The 23,581-nt window shown below is 40.2% G+C and overlaps 1 protein-coding gene across 2 annotated transcripts in view; it reads left to right on the top strand.

The window, feature by feature from the left end:
- Positions 1-23,581, top strand: part of man1a1 (mannosidase, alpha, class 1A, member 1) — a 189,210-nt gene that overhangs the window by 137,974 nt on the left and 27,655 nt on the right. For both annotated transcript variants that reach the window (XM_030046877.1, XM_030046878.1), the window contains exon 5: positions 4,345-4,439. In XM_030046877.1, coding sequence (XP_029902737.1) covers positions 4,345-4,439 — 95 coding nt within the window. The remainder of the gene's footprint in view (positions 1-4,344; positions 4,440-23,581) is intronic.

Here is a 23,581-nt window from a genome sequence, read left to right on the forward strand (position 1 = left end):
GCTGCTGGGTCAGCGTGTGTGTAAAAGTGTGTTGTTTGGTGAAAGAGTAATGACAGACACATTTTCACACCAACTGTGAACATTTGTTTCGAGAACCATACTGGCAGTCAGCATGAAGATGTCAACAGATTAGGTACTTCGCTGCAAGTATGCATGCCATACACACACTCACACACATTCACACAGATGCACAGATACACACACAGACTAGTCCAGCAGTTAATTTTCCCGATATTTTGCTGGAAGCAGCCAGGTGTGAAATGTGATTATTAACATCAGTTTTTACTAATAGCATCAGCCAGAAGCCTTCTCTGTGTGTGTGTGTGTGTGTGTGTGTGTGTGTGTGTGTGTGTGTGTGTGTGTGTGTGTGTGTGTGTGTGTGTGTTGTTCTCAGTTTCTGTATAATTCAATTGCTTATTAAAGCTTGTTGGCAGCTTGCTTGATGGCCTTGGACACAGGGTAGGTTTAATTTATCCCTCTGTGTGTCCCTGGGAGTGTTTTTATTCTTTCTCCCAGTGTGCTCCTGGCATTATTAAAGGCATTAATCACAGGGATCTGACGCCTAGTTATGACACAACCCTACTCTCTCAGTGCAGCCCAACCCAGGACATTCACACACTCTCACACACGCCCGCTGTGGTGTCATTCTCATGCCAACAGTGCCTCCAAGTAGTTTGGCTTGAAACAGGTCTTAGAAGTCCAAACAAAATTTAAAACTCCAGTCTAGAAACTTGTCACAGACAGAAAGAAAGAGGGATGACACGATGAGACAATATGATGATGTCTGCTGGAAACAGGGGGAACGCATCAGCTCAGCTACAGTATTTTATTTTATTTTTTACTTTTTGGTATATATATTCTTCTTTGATCATTATTTTTTTTTCTCCACCAAGAAAATTATTTGAGCAAAAAAAAAAAAAAAGACATATCCCAAGATGGAATTATACAAACAAAAATCCCAACACACACATACACACATATATCTATACATACACATCTGTACATATACATAAACATATATACAAATACACATATGCAAACAGTGTAAACATGTGTGAGCATATATAAATTGTTGAGGTAAAATAAATATTGATAACATAATGGCAACATTAAAAAAACAGTAATCATGTTGACTTATGTTTTCAATTTCAAGTCATCCCAACACAACAGTGCTGCTGCTTTTAGGAAAACTAATGTGGACAACTTTATTACAGTGATGAATACTGGTGTGAAGAAAGTTTCAAGTCTCTGAAAGTTCATTTTCATATTGTAGTGAAATGAATGGAAACCAATGGCCGGATAAAAGGCAGGAAAATTTATATTAGAGTGCTTGCTTTGGGGAAAAATTAGCAGAAACGTATATATACATTTTGTAGATATGACGCAAAACATGCAAAATTGCTGGTATGGTCCTTTAAGGATGAAAAAGCTCAAAAGCAGCCAAACTCTGTTGTGTATCCTCATACAACTTTGAATGTGTGAGCACAAATCATTGCCTCTGCCCGACATTGTTCTGGCAGCTATTCCCATACCATGCTAATAGAACATTTCTGTTACCTCTCTCACTAATAGTCACAGAATTTTTTTTTTTTTTTCCAGAGAAAGGCTGTAGAGCTGCCATATTGTTTTGACAAGTCGCCTCTTGAGCGTTTCGCCTCCCCTCCACCACACACTCACACACACTCCATCTCTTTCACGTTCTCTCTGTTGTGTGGTGCCACCCTGGGGAAAGAGCTGCCAACCGAATGACACATTCTATTGTACCACCTGTGAGTGAGTGAGAGAGATGACTTGATGAAAGTAGAAAATGATGGATGGATAATGACGGATGAGAGGAATATGCACACATGCTGGCTGTTGTGGAGGAAGTTGAGTGTTGCAGAGAGGGAAGGTAATGGAGTGAGAGAGACAGACGGATAAAGAGGAGACGCAATATGCAAAATTTTAGCACTACATCAACCACCACTGTAAGAGAATGGGCTCAATATTTAGTTTTAAAAACATAACACATTATGTCTAAATCCAAAGTTTTGTATTTTAGTCTTATTCCTGTGGAGAGGTGACCTTTCACACCTGACTGTATGCACAAGTTCTCAGTTAATGGGACTGTAGCCTCTCCTTTGTTGCACCCTATTTTAGTCTGATTTATTGGATTTATTTTTACACAAAAATCTTCCCAAGTACAGTTTTATGTCACTGATATTGGTGTTATAGTGTCTGTGTTGTTAATAGTAACATTGAGCCAGTTTGAAAAAGCAATCATATTTACATTGTGTGTGTTTTAAAAAAAAAAAAAAAAAAAAAACTTCTGATCTAAAAGACAGGCATATGGTCTCAAGTTGATATTAATCTTGAATAATACACAAATGTACATTGTTTTTGGTGACATCAGCACATTTGCAAGAAAGTCACTGATATTGATGTGGAAGTTATAGTGCTTTCCATGGAGTGTTTTGTTGTTTTTTTCTGTGACATTGCATGATGTTTTTGCCATGTGTTTGCCATCGTATGTTATTAGTTGTATTTTGCTGTCTTGAACTTGGCATCTTGTTGGCATGGAGGTCAAAGTTGTATTATTGTGACAATGCTGGAGCTGGAAAGAGAGACAGAAATAAACCAGAGTGAAAGAAGAGAAGAGTGGAAGCGGTCTAGGAAAACTGTGGAAAGAGATTGAAGGAGGGATTGTTAGATAGATTTGGAGTGACGCATCACCAAAGACAGACTGACAGCTACCCTGCAAAGTGCTGCTGTCCTTATCTGATTGGCCGCTTATCAGTTGGGCCAGCATGTGGCTCTAAATAGGCTACGACACACACACAAACACACACACAAATATATATATATATATATATATATATATATATATATATAATGCACACACAAACACATTAACTTGATGGTATACAGTACACTCAAACTCAGCCTATAATTGGCATTCATTTCCATGTATTGGAAATGTGTCTGAGCTAACAAGGTGAAATAGGAAGGAAGCCAAGGAATGTATAAAGAAGGACAATATGTCATTGAGTCGTGTGCGAGCCCATGCGTGAGCCCAACTTGCCTCCCCTCCGTTTATGCCTTATTGAACAGCTTAGTGCCCTAGCCAGGTGTTGCAATTATAAGTTAGTTATTTGTTGCCAACTCGCTCATATTTGAGATAGTGTGAGTATGAGACTGTACATGGATGTTGAGAGCATTACCATTGTTTGGTTAGAGCTGGGCTTCACACTAGGCTTTATGCAGCTGCTGGACACACTCCTGATGTTGTGCGACCAGTAAGAAGGACAGCTGATGTGAAGATTAGATAAAAAAAAAAAAAAAAACGCCAGTCTGCACCTGTCTGTCAAACAGCAAAGGTATATTAGTGGCACCCAAGTCTGGCACAAGTGCTGATTTGGAACGCTGTTGCTTCCGGATGACATACTGTCCCTTCCTTATCTGTATTTTTCATGGAGGAAGCAAGGAAGACGGGAAGGAATGATTAACTGAATGAGTGAACAAATGATGGAATGAATCAATCAAATATTATCTGAATGAATGAGGGATGGAAGAAGGAACTAATGATGGATTGACAGAATCAAAGACGAGAGGAGGGAAGGAAGGAAGCTAGCTGATATTTGAATTGTATATGGTGTGTGCATTACTTTCAATTAATCACAGCCAGACATGGAGAATGAATTAATTGTTTTCTACGGTGAAAGCAGTGTGTCCAGTTGTCTAATGTACTCGGATAGCATACCATTATTTGCACAGTTGTACCAAAGAGAAGAATGGGGAGAGAGAAAGCTGAACCATGGCCATTGACTGCTGTGAGACCAAAAAAAAAAAGAGTGCAGTACAGCCCTTTGGCCTTCGGGGGCAGTATTGAGCACCTGCTAAACATAGTGAAATATATGGTGATCAATGGGATTAAATGCTACGAAATGATCACAGAGCAACTTGTTAACATCCTAACATCAAAAATTACAAACATGGCAAATTTATACTGGAAGAAAATTACACCTGCTCTTGATAATTACAATCTGAGGACCTGCCTGAATAACACTAACCCAGCTCAAATGGGGTTGTACTCGTCTGGCCTCTTGCTTAGGGAAAAAGTTGTTCACGTGGACAGTTGGACTAGTCTTGAGTTCTGTCATTGAATGATGTTGCTGTCTAATAATACCCATTAAGCTCTGTAGACAGCGCAATGGGTTTCTGGCTCTTTGTGGTGTGCAGTGATAAGAGTATCTCCCCAGGGTTGGTCAGTAAAATACAAAATCCTCTTGCAATGAGAAGAAACGTCTTCTAATGACTTGCTTGTCTCTCTCTCTCTCTCTCTCTCTCTCTCTCTTTCTTTCTCAGGTATTTCGCAGAAAGGCAGTGGAACTGGGAGAAAAGCTGCTGCCGGCCTTTAAAACACCCACTGGCATCCCCTGGGCTCTGCTTAACCTCAAGAGGTAGGACACACACAGTCTGCTCTGGCGCTATTTGAAGCCCTTGTAACAGTTTGAGATTTTTAAAGGGCTCTCTGCTTCGAAACATCATGCGAACTGCAAGAACAAACTTTCTCTATTCATGCACACACACAGTGCTGAGATGTGTGTATTCTGTATGACAGAGCTGAGTTGTCAGACAGATGCTGCATGGTATCTCATCAAATCCAAAGCAGGAAGACATGCCGGCGGCCGTCTCTCCAACTTAAGCCGACTCAGAAGCGGAGCTCAAAGTTTCTGTGCTCTCTGACAAAGTTACAGGCCACCGTCAGGTTCAGCTAATGCTCAGTGACACACTGTCATGGGCCGCCGCGGGCTCCCACTGCCCCTCATACACATACACAGAGTGAGACCCATACATACAGCTGATACTGTCCTTTTGATAAAAACTCTCTTGTCGGTATCATCCACCATTGGTGAATATGATGCCGAGTGATTGCCAACATATGTACTCGCCATGTAATTTCCAAAGGCTTGTAAACCAGAATGTGACTAACTGCAGGTCTTTAAAAAGTCTTAATTCAATACTCAGTCAAAGACAGTCCACTTCAGTCAGTCGGAAAATCTAGTCTGGGTTTTTTCTGCTGGGTTGTGGATGAATGAGCTGCTTGCACGTAAACAGTTGAGAAGAGTGGATATGTAGCAAAGTAGAACAATGAGGGTTGTTGTAGGTAGCCGGGCGTTGGATGAATCGCGGTGGTAAGGGATCAGTGATCTCGCTTTGAAGTAAATCGTGTGAGCGTTTGTTCCAACCGTCACTAGTACTTCTCTCTCCTTCTACTGCTCTCCTTAATTCCTCAAAAAACTGAATAACTGATATACTATGGAATTGAATGGAAGCACAAACCAGGATGAATCAGTGACTAGGTGGGTGTTGCCGGGGGTTTATACAAGTGATGTAATCAGCTTGGCACACGCTGCAAGATCCCCATGTTTTAGATCGGATGTATGTTATTTGTGTCACATGTTCTGTTTGGACTAAAACACATATCAAAGCTAAACATAGCATAGGATATAACATTTGACCTCTCAAAGCAAACATGACTTTGCTTGACATTTCTTTCATCATCCACGTTCCTTGACTTTTATCGGTGTAGAAATTGAAAAAAAAAAAAAAATGTGTCAGGCAGAAAGTTCAAATGTTTTTTTGTTGCTGGTATGAATTATTCCAGTGAGCTCCCAGCCAAGCGTGCTGTTCTCCAGCAGGTGGCGCAGTGATTAGCTTTATCCTCACAAAAAGTTATTTACTTCACAGATTTGTAGGCCTTTTTTATTACTAAAATTGTTAATATTTTAGGTGATTTCATGGTTAGTGTTATCATTAACAGTAATATTGATAATAGCGATAAATATGATTGGATTGGAGAGATGCACAATCCAGTTTGTGAAAGTTTGAAAGCCATTTTACACTGTGGGAAAAGAAATAGGTCTACCTGGCTAAAGGACAGAATTATAGCCTAAAGTTGAGCAGGTATTGTTAATGCCAGGGAAGAGGGTGGGGCCACCAATACAACCGGCCAATCAACAGCCAGTTGGCTCTCACCCCTGCCAGCAGAGTTGGATGGGGGCTACGTTTTTGCCTCATTCCGTGTTTGTCCTTTCGGTAGCAGGATATCTCAAAAAGGTATCACTGGATTTGCACAAAACTTTGTGGAAAGGTTGGTCATGGGCCAAGAAAGCATTGATTAAGCTTTCATGCTGACTGCTTAAAAGTGGCCATGGCAGTGCGTGTCGCCGATCACAAAAAGGCATTTAACTTCCAAATGGATAACATGGCAGAACTTTGTGGACAGCTTGGTCATGTGGCAAGAAAGAGGTAATATACCCTTCACGCCATTTGGCCAATAGGGAGTGAGTAGGTGGGTGTGCCCTATCACAAAAAAGTGCATAACTCCAGAATAAAAATACTAATACCCTAAATCAACCACACACACATAACTGTTTAATGTTTGAATTTATAAAATAACAACATAACCTTCAATTAAAAAGATAAAAAGTAAGAAATGACAAAAGCTTAATATGGTCAGCTATGTGAAATGGCATATCTTGAGAACTGTTCTAGGTGACATCTTCCCAGTTCCCGAGGTGCAAAAAGATTTCATGATTTTCTGTCATTTAAATGGCACAATTGTTTTTTTTTTTTTGTTTGTTTGTTTTTGTCTGGCTCATCCAATAAAATTGCACAAAAACAACAACAGCACAGTCCTTCAACAGAACAGCCCTTTAAGAACAGTCATTCTTAAATAAAGTATCTACAGTGTTGGAGAAATGACCACAGAATGACCCCTAAAATATCTGCAGAGGTTAAAAGGGTTTTTCTTCATCAGTGACTCTGTAGTTACTTTTCCTGAGGAAATCAGCCCTGTAGATGTTGTTGCAATTCCCCCTGGTAGCCGATAGAAGTTAGAAATAACTTAATTAAACATCTTAAACCAGCTAACCTTCTGTACCGTTACTGGATTATTATACTGTTAATTGATGTGAATCCTGTTTCAGAGGATTTTCCACTGTGGCAAGAATAACATTCTGGGTTCAACACTGAATCATTGTTTTTTTCTTGTTTGTTTGTTTGTTTTTATATATATAACTGGCAAGTCAGCAGTCAAATTTAAATTAAAACTAGACAACTGCACTAGAGTGCAGATCGTCTCCAGGCCTGTCCAGGGGCCTGTGGGTGGTGAAAAGGAACTGCGTGGCAGGCTGTTTGTCCAGCAGGTGTGCATGAGAGTAGGGAGATAACATGCAGAGTACATTGTCATGCCACATTAAGTAATAAGTTAACTGACAAAGGCATTTCAGCAGCTGGCTGACATTATTGAATATTTTCAAAAAAACACAATGCTGTAATGTTTGTTTAAATGGCTACAAGCCACAATTGCCGATGTGCAAATGTACACAGGAGCAATTCCAAAAGACCAGTGAAGTAACTGTGTGTTTTAAAGTGATAATCCCAACAAAAGACTCTGCCAACTAACATTTCCCATTACATACATTAACTTTTGAATCTCTGGCGAGAAGACATGATTGTAACCGTGTTTGAATCTGTGGCAACAAGACATGGTTGATTGTCCCTTTAGCAGAAAGAAATGGGGAAAAAGCAATATTCCAAACTGAATCCATCACTTATCACTTGCAGCCATGACCAGCCAGGAGTCATGAGGAGTCAGCGCTCAGCTGCAATATAAAACAGGATTTTCCAAGGTTAGGGTCACCACAAGCACAAGAGGTCCTTGGTCATACAGTCATAACTAAGCACAAAAAATTTTGGTTGAAAAGTGCAGTAGCGAGATTAGCTGCAGATAGATACATGCATACATGGACATGTACACACAACACATGATGCCCTCCAGGCTGCTGCCTGGTGGAGATAATTATATTAATTATCAGCCAAAAATCCTTAGTGGAGTCTTGGAGGTCAGTCAGTTACTCTTGACTTTTTCCCCCCTCCATATTTGCTGTATCTCTCTTTCCCCCACAGAGAGAGAGAAAGCCATGATGCTCTGCTGTTTGTCAGCAGTTAATTAAAAGGCAGGTTGTCATGAGGATAAACGTGCTGTAACAAATTAATTTTCTTTCAGTCTGTATGGGTGAATGAAATTTCTCTCCCTCTCTGTCCCCTCTTTCTTCCTCTCTGGAGAGTGGAACACCCAAGGGAGTGTGTGTGTGTGTGTGTGTGTGTGTGTGTGTGTGTGTGTGAGAGAGAGAGAAAGAGTGTGTGTGTGTGTGTGTGTGTGTGTGTGTGTGTGTGTGTGTGTGTGTGTGTGTGTGTGTGTGATCCCCTAGACGCCTGAACAGATTGCTGGTGATGATGACTTTACCTGCATGACTGAGCTGTGATAGCTTGGTTTCACACACTCCACACATACAGACACACACACACACACACACACACATACATACACACACATATATTAGCTCACACAATCTCTCATACATGAACACACACACACACCCAGCACCACAGACTGACTAATGCACCACTGAGCAAGGCACCTCTTCTCTTTCTCCAAAGTTGCTTTGCCTGGTGTGGACAAATATCAGATCCTTTAAACCCATCTTACAAACATAACCATGGTTCTGTGAATGCTCGATGACTTCCAGGCGCATGCCCCCTTCAGGTCACCAGAAAACAGAGAAAAAGATCAGCCTTACTTGTTTCCTTTTCCTGCAAAACACCACAGAAAAATCTGATGTTTCCTTTCCTGTTGGCGATTCAGTGATGAATGATGGTTCACAGTGGCAGTACTTTTTGTAAATGCATTTATGCACATTACTTCCAAATTTTTCTACTGTAATATAGGCAAACAAATAGATCAAGGGGTGCTGTGTGTCATTCCCACACCAAGGAAAAGCCATTCATCAGAATTACAAGTGTTCTCATTTTGTCAGGCCTACACCTTCATTAGGCTGTGCAATGTCACTTTCCTTTAGAATAATTACAAGCTACAGTAACTTCACAGGCAAGTTATTTTCCTGGAGGACATGAATCAAAAATGTCCCGATCTCATCTGCACTGGCTGATGTAGCCCATTTTGAGAACTGTGTGGACATTAAGTTATAGACCCCGCATATATTTGTGAAATCCTGTTGTTGCTGGGATAACAGCTGTCTGGAAAACATGGACTAAGTGAAATCAGCTCTAACCCATATAATGAATGTTTTGTCTCTAATGCTGATTATTTGTAACCAGAACAACACAAATAAACCGAAGACATAGCTAGCCAAGTGGTTAGTTTTTAGTTGTGACTGTGTTAGTTTAGCTAGGACAGGTGTGGTGCTGTACACCTGGCTCCCAGGGCTGTTCTCCTCTGTGTAGACAAAATCACATCCCCACACTGATGGGGGCATCCTTTTCGCTGTATCACAGCTGCCTTTGGACACTTTTAAGTTGAAGCAGGGGGTTGGGTCCACCCTGGCTGCGTTGATATTTAATCTTGCAGGCTTTCCAAGAACAGTACCATTTTGGCATTTTTGTAGCTGTTTTTTTTCTCTCTCTTTATCACAATTAACTCCACAGTTATCCACAGGGAAGTCTGGACAAGTAGTATTTTATGATTTCGTTTTTTAGAACAACCTGAAGCACAATGCTTAGGTAAGGGAAATAGCACTTTAAGCGAAATCTTAAGGCCAAAAACTTTAGGACAGATTTAGAAACATTTCATACCAATACCAAATGTATTCAGCAAGATTAAACTCATCACATCAAACATGGCAAGTGCATCAAACAGCCCACCACACCAACTAAACTGATTGATTAAACTGCTGCCAGGAGCCAAATATGGAACTGTAGTCTTAATGCTGCATTCATGAGAATGCTGGAAGGCTAGAAGACACTGTTTTTGGTTAGCAGAGGATTGTTGAGATGGTCACCCAACTTAAAAGTTTGTAAAGCTTCTCTTTGTAGAATGCACACCCTTTTCTGTTGCCTCCATAACAAACAAAAAGCCCATCAGTCTGGCAATCCAGCTAACTGGAGGGCAGAAGGAAGAAATGGAGCCAGGGAGGGAGAAGAAGAAAGAGGGGACTGTGGGAGACAAAAGAAAGAATATTGTTTAGGGAGAAACAAAGATTGATGTTTGAATGGATTGAGGGTTAGAGTGAGAGAAAGTAGTTAGGGAAGAACAAAGAAAGAGATAGAGGAAGAAAGTTGGGGAATGAGAGAGAGACACTGGCTGTAATCAGTTTGAGGGGTAATAGTTCCTCTGGTTACACTGACCTCTCCAAGTCTGCAATTCAAGAGTCAATTCAGCTCTATAAAAGCTGATAGAGGGAGATGCACAGAGGGATTAGAAAGGGAGCACATCTACTCAAAGACCTCATTTCTACCTGGTGTTACTATGCATCTGGGGTTGATTGAATTGTAATCCAGCAGAGCAAGAGCAAATAAAATCCATGTGCCAAAGAAGTATTGAAGATCCAGTAAGACAAACTACTTTTTGAGGAGGTTAGAGATGCCTTTGGCCATATTAAGGCTTGGGATGGCTTTCCAGTTGGAGCTTGATAGTAAAAATATTCAAAAATAGAATAAGATGATATCATATGTTCATAACCCTGATTAGGTATAAGCAAGTATGTAAAATGGATGGATGGATAGGTAACCTGTAACCCACTCTGTGGTCTTTCTATAGTCACAGTTTAACATATTATTATAATATAATAACAATATTATTGGCAAACAGGAACTAGAAACCCTTTTCATTTTTGCTACAGAAAAGCAGAACCAGATGTAAATGTAAATGTAAATAAACTTAAAGCAAAATTGAACTTTGGTGAAGTGTTAGGTCATATAGTTCCCCGGTTGTGAAATGTCCTCATGTATGTAGCATGCAGTGTAGCAGACGGCCAGCTGTTGGTGGCTACCAGCAAGGCTAGCACTTTCTAAAAGTTTAAAAAAGTATCTTTTGGCGGCGACTTAGCAACTGCTTTCGCTTTGCAATTATCACCACAGTACCACAGCCTTGACAAAGAACTTGGTACATTCATCAACACCCAATACAATAAATGTGGGAAAAGGGAAAAGTTGACGATACGATTGTATTTCCTGTAGTCCCTGCCATGGAAAATTGCAAAGTCTGGAGATATTTCTGTCCCAGATCCAATTATTTTCGGTGTGCAGTATCAGCCAGTCAGGGGCCACCAGGAAAAGCCAAACATATTACACACATACCACCATCAGGCTGAGAAAAATACAACCTTTTGACGTACAGAGGCTGTAGTTGTCGTGTTTTCATTAGTCACTGCTTGTTTTCTGTAATAATGTGTGTTTTATGTGGGAGTTACAGTTGAAATTTATACACACACAACAAAACAATAACAAAATTGAGTTTTCATTAAACTATTTTTTGTATTTCACATTTGGAGTTGGAGGAGGGGCAGCACCCTTTAATGGACCACCGAATTGGCATATTTAAACGTCAGATCAGTGTTGCTGGATTTATGTCAAAATTCTTCTGGATCAACGCCTTTCACAAGCTTTTAATAACAGGTACAGTGTATGAATCATCATGTCAGATGTGGGACTGGACACAGTGGACACACACGCACACACACACTGATGGTGGTGCCTTGCCTTGGCGCAGGTTAGATGTTCGGGCTGAGAGAAGCAGAGAGAAACAGAGCAAGAGATAAGTGTTCTTCATTGAGTAGTGGAGGAGAAAATCAGGGAAGTACTTTTGAAGTAGTATAGTTAGAAGGTGTTGGACTGCCCATATAACCTTGACCCAGATGGAAGCAGAACCAGGAGCTCACACACACTCACACACACACACACACACACACACACACACACACACACACACACACTCTAGCAAACTAGGTCCAATTATCCTTCTTTCCCTTCATCCCTTCTGCTCTCTTATCTCTCTCTCTCTCCTCTTTATGCAGCATTTGCCTTCTCATCTCATTTATTTCCTCTTCATTTCTTTTCTTTTCATCTCTCCACTTTTGCTTTTCGTGTACCCCACTGCTCCTCTTTCCCTGTCCTCCTCTCCCTCTCTGTCCTTCTGCTTCTCTGTCTATCTGTTTTGCCCAGGATGACCTAGTATCTGCCATGTTTCCAGGACATCATGGGAGTTTTTCTCTTCACTCTATATTGTAGCTACATAAAAAATAGCAAAACCTACCAGTTAAGGTCACAGTATAGCACAGCGAGACTGCCAGATACTTTTGCCTGCATACCAAATAGACCTTGTTTCCTTGTTTTCAGTTAATTTGAGTAAACAAGAGATTGTGTTATAATGTATTGTTTCAATTTTTTGGGGTTAATCTGAGTGAAGAAGCTGCATATTTTTCCATCATCATGGTCGGTTTGTACCTTGTTTTTCTTAATTCTGCACACACAGCTTCACAGTTCATGCAAATAAATCAACAGGTGTCCCCACGCTGGCAAAATGTGTGAATGTTTTTAAGTCTTGTGCGTGGATTGGTTTATTCAGTGAGGTATGAAGTGGTTTCACCCACTTGCCCTAACCAGCTGAATTTAGCTGATTGCGCTGTTTACCTCAGTCTGTCTAATGTTGCCGAGTTAAAGTAACATAAAAGTGTTGGGAAATTCTTTCATTATTGGAGGTTTTTTAAGTGAGACAGCAGTCAAGGGAAATACCTTCCAACAAAACGTCCATTTTGTGTCTTTTTGAAGAGTTGAAAAGGCCTGTAAATCAGACCTTGTTTTAAAATCTATTTGTTGGGTTGTTTTAAATGCAGTTACATTCAGAACCATCCTTGACAGACACTTAACCATCCATAGGGTACTGTCGTTACCAGCTGTGCAGCACTTCTTTAAGCATGAGTGGGGGATTTCCAGATGCAGCTTTGTGTTGGAACATTACTGTCAACTTAAAACTAACAAATTAGCTTCTAATCATACCTGACCTTGAAAAAGACAACAAGGATGAATTCTTCACAAACATGGATCCAGACCTGCATCTCTTACCTCATTTTGGCCAGAACAGTTCTTGTTCTTGAACTGGTTCTGTTCAGGATACGTGGAACCAAGGTGCTCACTAGTAGCCTGGCCTCATGAAACACCATACCCACATTTTTTAATGATGTGGCGAATCCTGAGGTCTAGAACTGCTGTCATTCCTGGCGATAGATTTGACCAGAATCTGTTAGAGATGCATGATTGACAAATTTATCTCTGATGATGCCTTCAGAGCTGTGAACAGCTGTGACAGCAACCTAAATTTGATAACTTCATCCATTCTTGAGAAATGTTCAAGTATCAGTATTGAAATATGAATATTGAATATTGATTGACAAACCAACAACTAGCCAGTCTAACAGATGCAGTTGGTGCGGCAGCTAACCCACTATGATTGGTTTAACGTTGACAAGTGGTCCTGGCCCATATATGGGGCAAGACCATTGACTTTGGTAAATCATCTCTGATAGAGACATGGCCAGACCTGCTGAATGGTAGCAGGACTTATGGGGTCTGGAAACCGGGCTAGCTAAGTAGCAAACCTGCCCATGTTTGCACCAGTTTGGAGTGGAACTGTCATAAACAGTTACATTTAACTGTTTATGACAGTTGGCTCCCATTTGGTTCCAAATGGGAGCCAACTTTGCGAAACAAATTCATTTTGGTCAAAATGCTCAGAACATTTCAAAATGTTCATTTGCAAACCGACACAGTTCACAAATTTAATTTGTGAACAGTTCCTTGTTTGTCGAAATGGCTTATAGTTGAGCCCAAATATACAAAAGTAGAGGTTATTTTGATTTTTTTTTTTTTTTTACTCGTCACAAAGACACAAGATGTATGGATCACTTATTTAGCTGAGCTTTGAAGATGCTAGAGGATGTATTTCCCTCTCTTCACAGGAGCTAAGCTAGTGGCTTCTCCCCACAGCTATGCATTTGAGCTACCTCAGTTAGAATAGCATGCAGCATTACACTGGACTCACAGGGATCAAATTTATATTAATCATCTTGATTGACTCAGAGTAAGAGGCAAAAGGTGGATTTCACAAAGCTTGTTCCTTTAACATTTTTCAGTTTTTTTTGTGTCTCTGATCATACACAGATGTTTTACAACCACTGTCTTAAGGAGCTGGAAGGTCAGCGCCTTGAAATATATTTGATTTATCTTCAACAAACATTCCAAAATGGCTGCAAAAGTGGATTCTTTGGCAGGTCATGGAATTTCTTGAATGTTGTGGAATTTAGATAGGTGTATTCCAGGCAGGGAAAAATGAGGTATTTGATCAGTTTGATGGGGAAGCCAGGGAATATCAAGCAATTTTACAAATATAGCAGAATGTATTTTACAACTAGTTTGACACATTCATTTCATTATGTGGTGGTTTTCAACCCAACCGTAATTGCAAACTGGTCTGTTCAACCCCTCAGAAAAAGATGAGCAAAACGATAAAGAAGGGAGCCGCTCTAACTTAGTACTGAAGATTCAGGGAAAAGTCATGGGATTTTACATCAAGGCCGCAGCGGGAAACCTTGTCTTGAGGGGCAGTTGAATTACCTGCTGGAGACACTTAAAACAGCCTCATGAGTAGACACTTCGCCTGTGAGGTGGGATAAATCAAATGTACCTCTTAAGGGATCAAAGGATGCCCCCCACCCACAGATCACCTCTCTCTCTCTCTCTCTCTCTCTCTCCCTCGTTTTCTTTTCTAAACGCTCTGGTAGCTCTTTCTCTAGGAAAAATCCTCAGGTGCGCGGGCAGTAATGCAATTTAAATGTGTCTTGCTTGTCCCAAAAGAAATTTGCCTTAGCCATAGTAGTGCCTGCAGTATCATGCATAAATATACAGAAGATATAAAAATACACATGGATACAAAATTACTTTCCCACTTGCACTTGTCCATTCAATAAACATTATTACGGATATGGAGGTGCATGTTTTGGCTGTAGAATTAGTGGTTATGAAGGCTTTGATGAACAGGGGAATGCTTACATTTGCCAATGCTAATTCTGTTAGCTGTCCTATGGAATTCATCATTCATAATAGTATAAAGCTAATTGGCAGTTTATAGCCTGATATTAATGCTGGCAGACTTTTTTTTTTTTTTTAACCAAATTACACACATTCAAATTCCATCTTTTAATGAATTAACTTTTGGACTAAGAGGTCTCATTCATGACTGATTATACATTCAGTCAAGTACACGATTAAATATTAAGATACATAGACACCACCTGGGGGATATCAGAAAATAGTGAATTTGAATGAGAGTGCGCTTATTTTACTCTTTTTGTTTGGGGACACTGACTTAGTCTCCACCATTATCATCGGTGTGCATTTTACCATTGTGTCATGGACAGACTTTTTGTCTCAAATTGTTGTAGTTTTCCATTTTCTGTAGGTCACAGTTTTGCAGTGCTTCCTTCATAAAAGACTCCATCTGATCAAAATGAAGTTTTTAATCTTGTTAACTTGTCCATGTGGTGTTTTTTATATGCTATAAGCCATGTCAGTTTTTCCAATTTGAAACTGCATTTTAGCAAGGACAGCCACTAAAAGACAGATTCAGACAGGCAAGTTTCATGACCACATAGACCTAAGAAATCAACCCGGTCAGCTGACAGGGTTCTGCTTTCCATATCATTAACCAGCCCCTGATGGCGCAAGTGTTTTACTTTAAAACAATCAAAAAGACCACCTCAAAAAGGCTGCATCACATGAACAATATTAATGTACCTAAGAGATTCGCTGATTTTTTTTTCTTGTGTTATATATGGACAGATTATCAAATACAATACACATTATGAGCCAGAGTGCTGAGCTAGTCAGGAGTACAAAGCTGCAGCATATCTGAAGTAGTAATGTGGATATGATGACCAAACAGCTTGAGGCAAATGACAGAACAGCTACTACAGTCTCTTACGGTCAGAAAGTTACCTCCCTTTACTGCGATACAGCCTTTACAACCAGGAAAAGAAAACACTTATGCCATAACATCATGTTTGTACATCTATAATCCCTGACCATATTTACTCTCGTATCACAATATTGATATAATATCAATATATTGCCCAGCCTTTGTGCAATGAATTGGAAAACAAAAACAACAGGATATAAACATAATTGTAAACATATTTTCATATTTTTTATAGATTTTGAAAACTAGTTTGCTGAACAAAAGTCTTAAGATACTGTATATATTTTTTTTCTAGCAAAAGGAGGTCATTTTACACTGATATCTGAGTGAATCTGTATCATCTCAGTTAGTAGGGATGGGACGTTTCCAGTGTCACAGCCTCACTTTGTGATTTAGCTGATATTTGATAGAACAGTGTATTTTTCCACAAAATTAGTGAAATCTGGAGCTCAGCTGTAATAACCAGGTTTGGGTCTGGTCTCCAAAATTTGTGTCAGCATCAGTGCAGTGCAAGAACAGCGATTCAAAGCTTCTTCAGCTGGCTATCAATCAGCTGAGCCAGTTTGTGCTATAGCACGTCAGTAAAACTTTCTGCAAAGCTTTTTCGGAACTTTTTCCATTCCTGGGCATTTCCGTGGCAACAACAGGCTCTAGCCTCTGCTGAAATGCAGATAAATATGGGATTTCAGTGTGGACTGTGGCTATAAGAAGTTCACTCCCTCTTCAAGTGTGGAGCCAGAATGAAGAAAACTTGCAATCTCTCTCTCTCTCTCTCTCTCTCTCTCTCTCTCTCTCCCTCTCCCTTTACAGATTAGATATTGACATGTTATGACGTTATTCTTACATTTGTAGCTTCATAAAAATCATTAACCTCATAGGTGTGCACATAGTTCCAACAGTTTTATCTGTTGGATGTTTCTCTGCTGCGACTGTGAAATTGGATATATTCTACAGTATCACTTTTCCAGATATTGATAGTTAAACTCACCTCCAACTTTTCGCAATATGGTTTTGTTGATATAAGTTTTCAGCATATTTAAGTCTGCATAAAACATTTATTCCCAATTGATTTGCTCGTACTGCCAGTGAATTATTCTTCACCACAGTGTTCTTTGTCTGCACACTTAATTTTGAGAATATTTACTGTACTTTTTTAGAAATATCACAAATCAACTTCAGTTGTCAACATGTTGAATGAATGCCACAAGCTACACTTCATCTAGTAGCAATGTAAACGTCCTAGAGAGTAGCTAATTGTTTATCTTACAGTATGTATGCCAGCAGGACTCACTTTATATCATACTATGAATAAAGGGCTTGTATGTATTAGATTGCCAAATGTTGGTAGGCGTAATTTTGGTATAATTTATAATTTTTAATTTAATTAATTTTTAATTTCCTCTTCAAACAGCAATTCCACAGTATCGAAATTCTCACTATCACAGAAATGCCCCAACCATCAGACGGGCATAAATCCCTCTAATTTTTCAGATCAAAGTATTAAAACTCCTCAGACTGCAGCTTGGCGGCATCACGCCGCCCGCAATGAAACGCTGGATAGCATTACCTTGTTTGATTTCTCATTTTCTCCTGTTTTCTCTGTTCTTTTTTGTCTTTGATGACAGCTTGTTTGATTTTTTTTTTCTTGTAAAACTTGCATCAAAGACTTGTGAGGATGATACCGTTCAGTGGAAAATTATTGAAGCATCCACCATTTCATGAGGAAAATTTTAATTGTAAATGCTATCAGAAGATGTTACTGTGGACTTGAAAGGCTTGTTGACTGGAGGAGGTTGTCGTTAAGTCATTCGACGGTGCTTCATCAGCATGAAGGAGAAAAGTACTCATCGCTAAAGCAAAAATAACAGATATGAACAGATTCAATTTCCAGCCATGACAATGCTGCATTAACAACAATTGGTTCAGCAATATCAAATCAACACGAGACACGCTAGCTACATTCCCCTCATTCCACTTGTCATTGTGACAAGTGAACATTTAATTTACAACACTCTCCTTAGAATAGGTTTTTAGAATTATAATGTTATTTAGTTTTTTCTTTTCTCTGTATTCATTTGTTGTTTCATACCCAGACTTGCTCACTTTTTGCCTAGGAGGCAGAGAAAGAGTGAATAGAAAGAAAAAAAATAGAAAAGGATTTGATGCCCAGAATGATTTGTCATGTTTCCTGTTTCTCCAAGTGTCTGTCCATGGCATTCTTAGCACGCAATAAATCCCAGCAGAGGTTTGAGAGGATAACAACAGGCAGGGAAAGTCAGGGATATTGATTCTCTGAAGGCTACAGAGAAATATCACTGAGTTTTACAAGTTGGTCACTTAACAGCAATTTATTTTCCAGCTTATTTCACACATGAATGCATAAGAAGGTGGTCTTGAACCCAACAGTAATAGAGAGCAGAGCGCTCACCCCTGTGAAAAACAACAACAGACCAGTAAGAAAGAACATTTTTAGGTCATGGAAGCAATCTGATTTAGTTGTGGAAAGTCATGGAAAAGTCAAGGAATTTTGCCTCAGAAGGAGCACTTGACCAACCATCTGCTTCCCTTTTCCTCTCTCTGTCTCCCTCTGCCTCTCTCTCTCTCACACACACACACACACATACGCATTCTCACACACCACTTCCCCCAGTTTTTATCTGCTGTGGCAGGTCTGTCCCCTAGCTCTTCTATTAGCAGCGTCAGACTGATAAAGTTCTTGCAAATCCCTCTCACTGCTCTGCCTACTGACTGGACTTAATACAATCAGGCATCATGTGACTCGGTGTGTGTGTCTGTGTTTGTGTGTGTGTTGTGTCATTTGTTCGTCGTTCTGTGCTGCGTGTATGTTCATATACTGACCTGAACAAAACAATTTCCCCTTGTGGGACATTAAAATGTATCTTACCTTATCTTATCTGGATCTCTGCTCTGACTGTTTGTTCTCCACATGCATCATGATCATGATTATATCACACACACACACACACACACACACACATACATAGACACATCTGGGACATGGGGAAAGGATTTATCATGCTTACAATAGTCGTCTTTCCACTGTCTCTCCGATAGCCCTGCAGTCTTGCCCTATAACCCGCCCATCACATGCCGCCTCGGTCACACACATTCTGCCCATGCAGGCGGGTGGGAATAACAAAAACAACACATGATAACATAACCAGCCTCGTAAGACTCTAGTTACCTTAAAATAGCCGTATTGGAATTACAGCCACCGCCTTTGAGCAATGTGTAACACAAGTAGGCTAAGATATATTCAGTTGTTTCTTTCACTGTTTTGCTTGCAAAATAAATTGATGTCAAAGTCAACCACAGTTTCCCGGGCGGTCTCTCTACCGATTGCAGGGCGACGGTCCAGAACGCCGTCCATCATGTCGTACCACTGGAATTTTTTCCTTTGGATGCCACTTTGTGCGCTGTGCGCTTTACTGAGACCGCAGTTTTTTGCGGAGCTGTGTCATTGTGCGCTGGATCCCCACCACTACCAGCTCTCTCATGATATATCACATAAAGTCTTCATGTCACCAAACACTGTCGATTTGACATTGGACATCATCCTCTGCCGGGATAGTGAGCAGAGATCTAATGTCCTTTTTTGACAAGGACTATCGGTTGTTCTTTATTTTTCTTTTCTCCATTATTTTTCTGCTACAAAAGCAAGCTGCTGCTCTGACATCTGTACTTAGCTGCACCGTCTCCCTGCCCAAAGCCAGGTAAGCCCTTAACTCCGCCTCAGACCTTGGTTAGCCCTGTCTGGCCCATAGGCATTTGGTGAGCTATTAGCACCTGGAAACTGACCCCAACACCCCACCAAGGCGTGATCAAAGACCGGAAGTGACAATGGAAATGCAACTGGCCTTGGCAAGCACCAGCTCGCCCACATTTGGTGCAACAGTGGGAAGCTGGTTAATGAAACACAGTCTAGTCGCAGAAATGATTTTTACACAAAAGTATATGTGTCCAACACAAAATGGTGCGGATGACCATTGTTTCATTTTTTATTTACTTGTAGATTTATGTTAATTGTATTGGTCAGATTGAACCCCACCAGTCCTGGTTCAGGGAGGCACTCTTATAGCGGTCAGAGCTAGAAACACACTCACACATTTACAGTCTATGCTATAACACACGTTCCCAGTCCTCAGGCACTATCAAAGAACAAAGAGTGTCGCAGTTGGGGTATTCAGAGATTTTAGAAAGCCACGCACACACAAACACACACTCAATGAAGCTCTGCACTACCCCAAGGCAGTGGAAGGCAGCCATGATTTAAGGCCTCTAATTAAGTTGCTAACTGTGAATCTATTGCTACTCACATTTTCTCTTCGCCTGGAGGAGGAGAGGAAAGATGGATTTCAAAACAGAGAAGAAAAGAAACACGGGGAAGAAGAGCAGGGAGAAAAGCGCAAACATGTCGAGGATGAGGACGAGGAAGGCGGGACTTACAGGGAACGGGGATCGGGGAGGTTGAGGCGTCATGGCACCACATAGCACAAATGAACAGCAGGAGCGCTTCCTCTCATATCAACATAATATTAGAGGGGTTGGAGAGGGCACATGGTAATTTATGGAGATGGAATGCCTATTCTGTTTTTTCCAGCTTGCTGGTTGGCACCATAGAATTAAAATCACTCATGTTGGCACTGCAGAATGGACTGGAGGGTTTTAAACTAGCAGGCTAAGATTTGTCATTTCACAGCTGGCCAAGGAATAGCTGTGGGCGTGAGAGGTTGAATAATAAGAAGATTGGACAGCCCCAAAAGGACAAACAAGACAGACAAGGCACTAAAAAGAATGCAACATGCTCCCTGACGCATAAACCCTCAGAGCTCTGAGTGGCATCAATCTACAATGGCCTACTTTTTACTAGGTCAAGCCTGGGAACCCATTTTTGTGGCATAGAGCACTCTGGTTTTTGTGGCATGGGTTTTTATTTTTATTTGTATTTGTTTATTTTGGTGAAGAGAAATGTTCACAACTCAGAACCTATATGATGCTTATTTGATGAGTGTAGCTTTAAATAACCATGCCACCCTAGCAATCCAAGAAAGTTGTACTGTTTGCTATGAAATTATCTTTTTTTTATCCTTTTTTTTTTATTTATCTTTTTAATTGATGGAGGAGTGGCACACCAAATTCTGTTGTACTGCTCTGCAGTGGCAATAAAGGCATTCTATTCTATTCTATTCTATTCTATTCTATTCAAATGTCCCTAGATTTCCACCAAATGAAGGCACTTCCCATCATGCAAAGAGTGTCAGCGGCAGAAATATAATGTTAAATAGTTTTATAAACAAAAGCAGCAGTTTAAAATATCACCTGAAAATATAACTCAACATGCACAACATGTCTGCATAGAAATTTTACACATTTTATGAAAAATGCAACACATTCCTAACAATTGAAATGACAATTACAACAAGTAGATATCCACAATATTTCACTGCTCCTTCTTTGGTTGTCAATTTTACCACATGACAACAAGCAAGATCCTCAAATCTTTTTATGTCCGGCCTGAATTTATATCTTCATGAAATCCCTGTACCTGGACAGTGCATTGCTGTCCAATTCTAAATAAATTAACTGTGTTCATGTCAAATCTATTTGTACAGCACAGGTCCAATGTGCTTTCAAAACATTGCTAAAAGAAAAAAACAAAACAAAAGAATATCAGATATCACATTAATAAAAACTACAAAAACAGATCTCAAATGAAAGCAAAGGCCAGGGAGAGAAGATGGGCTTTGAGCTATGATTTCAAAGAGTCAATGGAAGGGGCAGACTTGACGCAGTGGGGTAGATTATTCCACAGCCGAGGAAGCATGATCACCTCTGAACTTCAGTCAAGCCTGTGGAATAGCCAGGAGTGTTTAGTGCCAAGGCCGGAGTATTCTTCAGGGGGCATAGGGAGATAAAAGGTCTGACATTTAAGACGGTGCCAATCCAAGAAGTGCTTTAAAAACGAATAATAAGTTCTTAAAATGAACTCTAAAATGGACAGGAAGACACTGAAGGGAAACAAGTTATCGGGAATCTCACATAGTCGGGGTAAAAGCCTAGCAGCAGTTTTCTGCACATTCTGCAAATGAGAGAGAGGGGAATTGCATGAGGTAATAAATGCAGTGATTGAGTTTCTCTGTCAAACTTAAAAGTCGAATCATCTGAATTTTTCCCTGCGTACAGTGTCGCATAGATGACAGGAAGCCGAGTGCAAAAGAAAATTTGCTGGTTATCAGGATGGCAAAAAAAGCAGCCTCTGTTTTGCTTTCATTTAATGTAAAGACGTACCTTGACATCCAGCCTCTAATATCCCCAAAACAGTCAAACAGAGCTTTCAGTGACATCTATCGGCCAGTTTACACCAAAGATTCATGACAAGATAGGTTGAAATTCACAACCCCTTCAAAATAATCTTAATGTGTATGGTCTGCAACATTCTGAAACCTGCCAGTTTACACCACTGCAACTAGACAAGACAGTATTGTTTCATATGTTATGAACATTTGAATGATTATAATGCTGGCAGTATACGTGTATGCAGTGCATTGGGAGGTTGTAAACCAGTGTGTGGTATGATAGAGAGCTTGGAATAAGCCTCAGTATGTCCCATCCAGGAACAGGGATGTGGGGCACACTGCCTGGTAAGTGGGTGCTGGAAACTAGGCCACTAGGACATCTACATCAATAGTCAAAAACAACAGTGGACTCCGCTCAGATGGACTATTTCAACTGTCTTCTATTATACCTTACATCAATGGACAAATGCCAGCATCCAATCCCTGTGCAGGAGCAGAGAGAGAAAACGAAATGATGGTTTTCCACCCCGAAACCAAGCATGAATGGCCGTCAGTAATGCAGCTATTGAAACAGGTTAATTTAGCCAAAAATGGCACATCAGCAGCTCTGTGCAGCATCACAAAGGGCTTTAACGGGGTTTACTACCATTAATGGATCGCTTCATCCATCATTTGCCCACTGGAAGCTGTTATCACAATCACCGAGTGGCGAAGGGATGGGATGCTATCAATGAAACACACCTTTATCTCTGGCACAAGTGATGTTGGTCAGTTTGCGTCCACTTGGTTTACACACCAGCTTCTCCCTGCTGCATTGTGTATTTTGTGTTCTCAGCATCCTCAGAGAGATTTAGCAGGCGAAAGACGAAAGCAAAACAAATCATTGTTGGTACTTGAATGTATAAAGAAAAACTGAACTAACTGTACAGATAGCCTGGTATACAAAAATGTATCGGGAAAAAACATGAGCTTAGCAATCATGCAATCAGTATCAGAGCGAAGACACTCTCTGGACCTATAGCTCTATACTAAACATTGGGCAAACAGTCTTAAACATCTACTGTGGTATATGTCTTAATACATCTACTCAATCGATTTCCCAGTTTAAAGGGATATTTCACTTAATAATGCATAATTTTTGTATCAAGTACTCACATTGTGCTGCCTTCAGTCTCTGACCAAGAAAGTTTTATTCACAAATCTTCACAGTAAATTTGTACTCCAAAAACATCAACAATTTCTGATCCAGTTTGGAAAACATGATTCACAGCAGCAAAACACTATTAAAAGTTCCATTCAGAAAGCTTCAAAAAACGTTAGTTTTTATTGTAAAGTCATGAAAATTAAACTTGCTGTGCGGTTATAAAACCATAGGATTTCCATGCACATACAGCATGTATAGGACAGATATGGTCACGACTATCGACTAGAGCTCAAAATAGGACCAGCA

Source organism: Myripristis murdjan, chromosome 24, assembly GCF_902150065.1.
Source record: "Myripristis murdjan chromosome 24, fMyrMur1.1, whole genome shotgun sequence".
Classification (NCBI taxonomy): domain Eukaryota; kingdom Metazoa; phylum Chordata; class Actinopteri; order Holocentriformes; family Holocentridae; genus Myripristis; species Myripristis murdjan.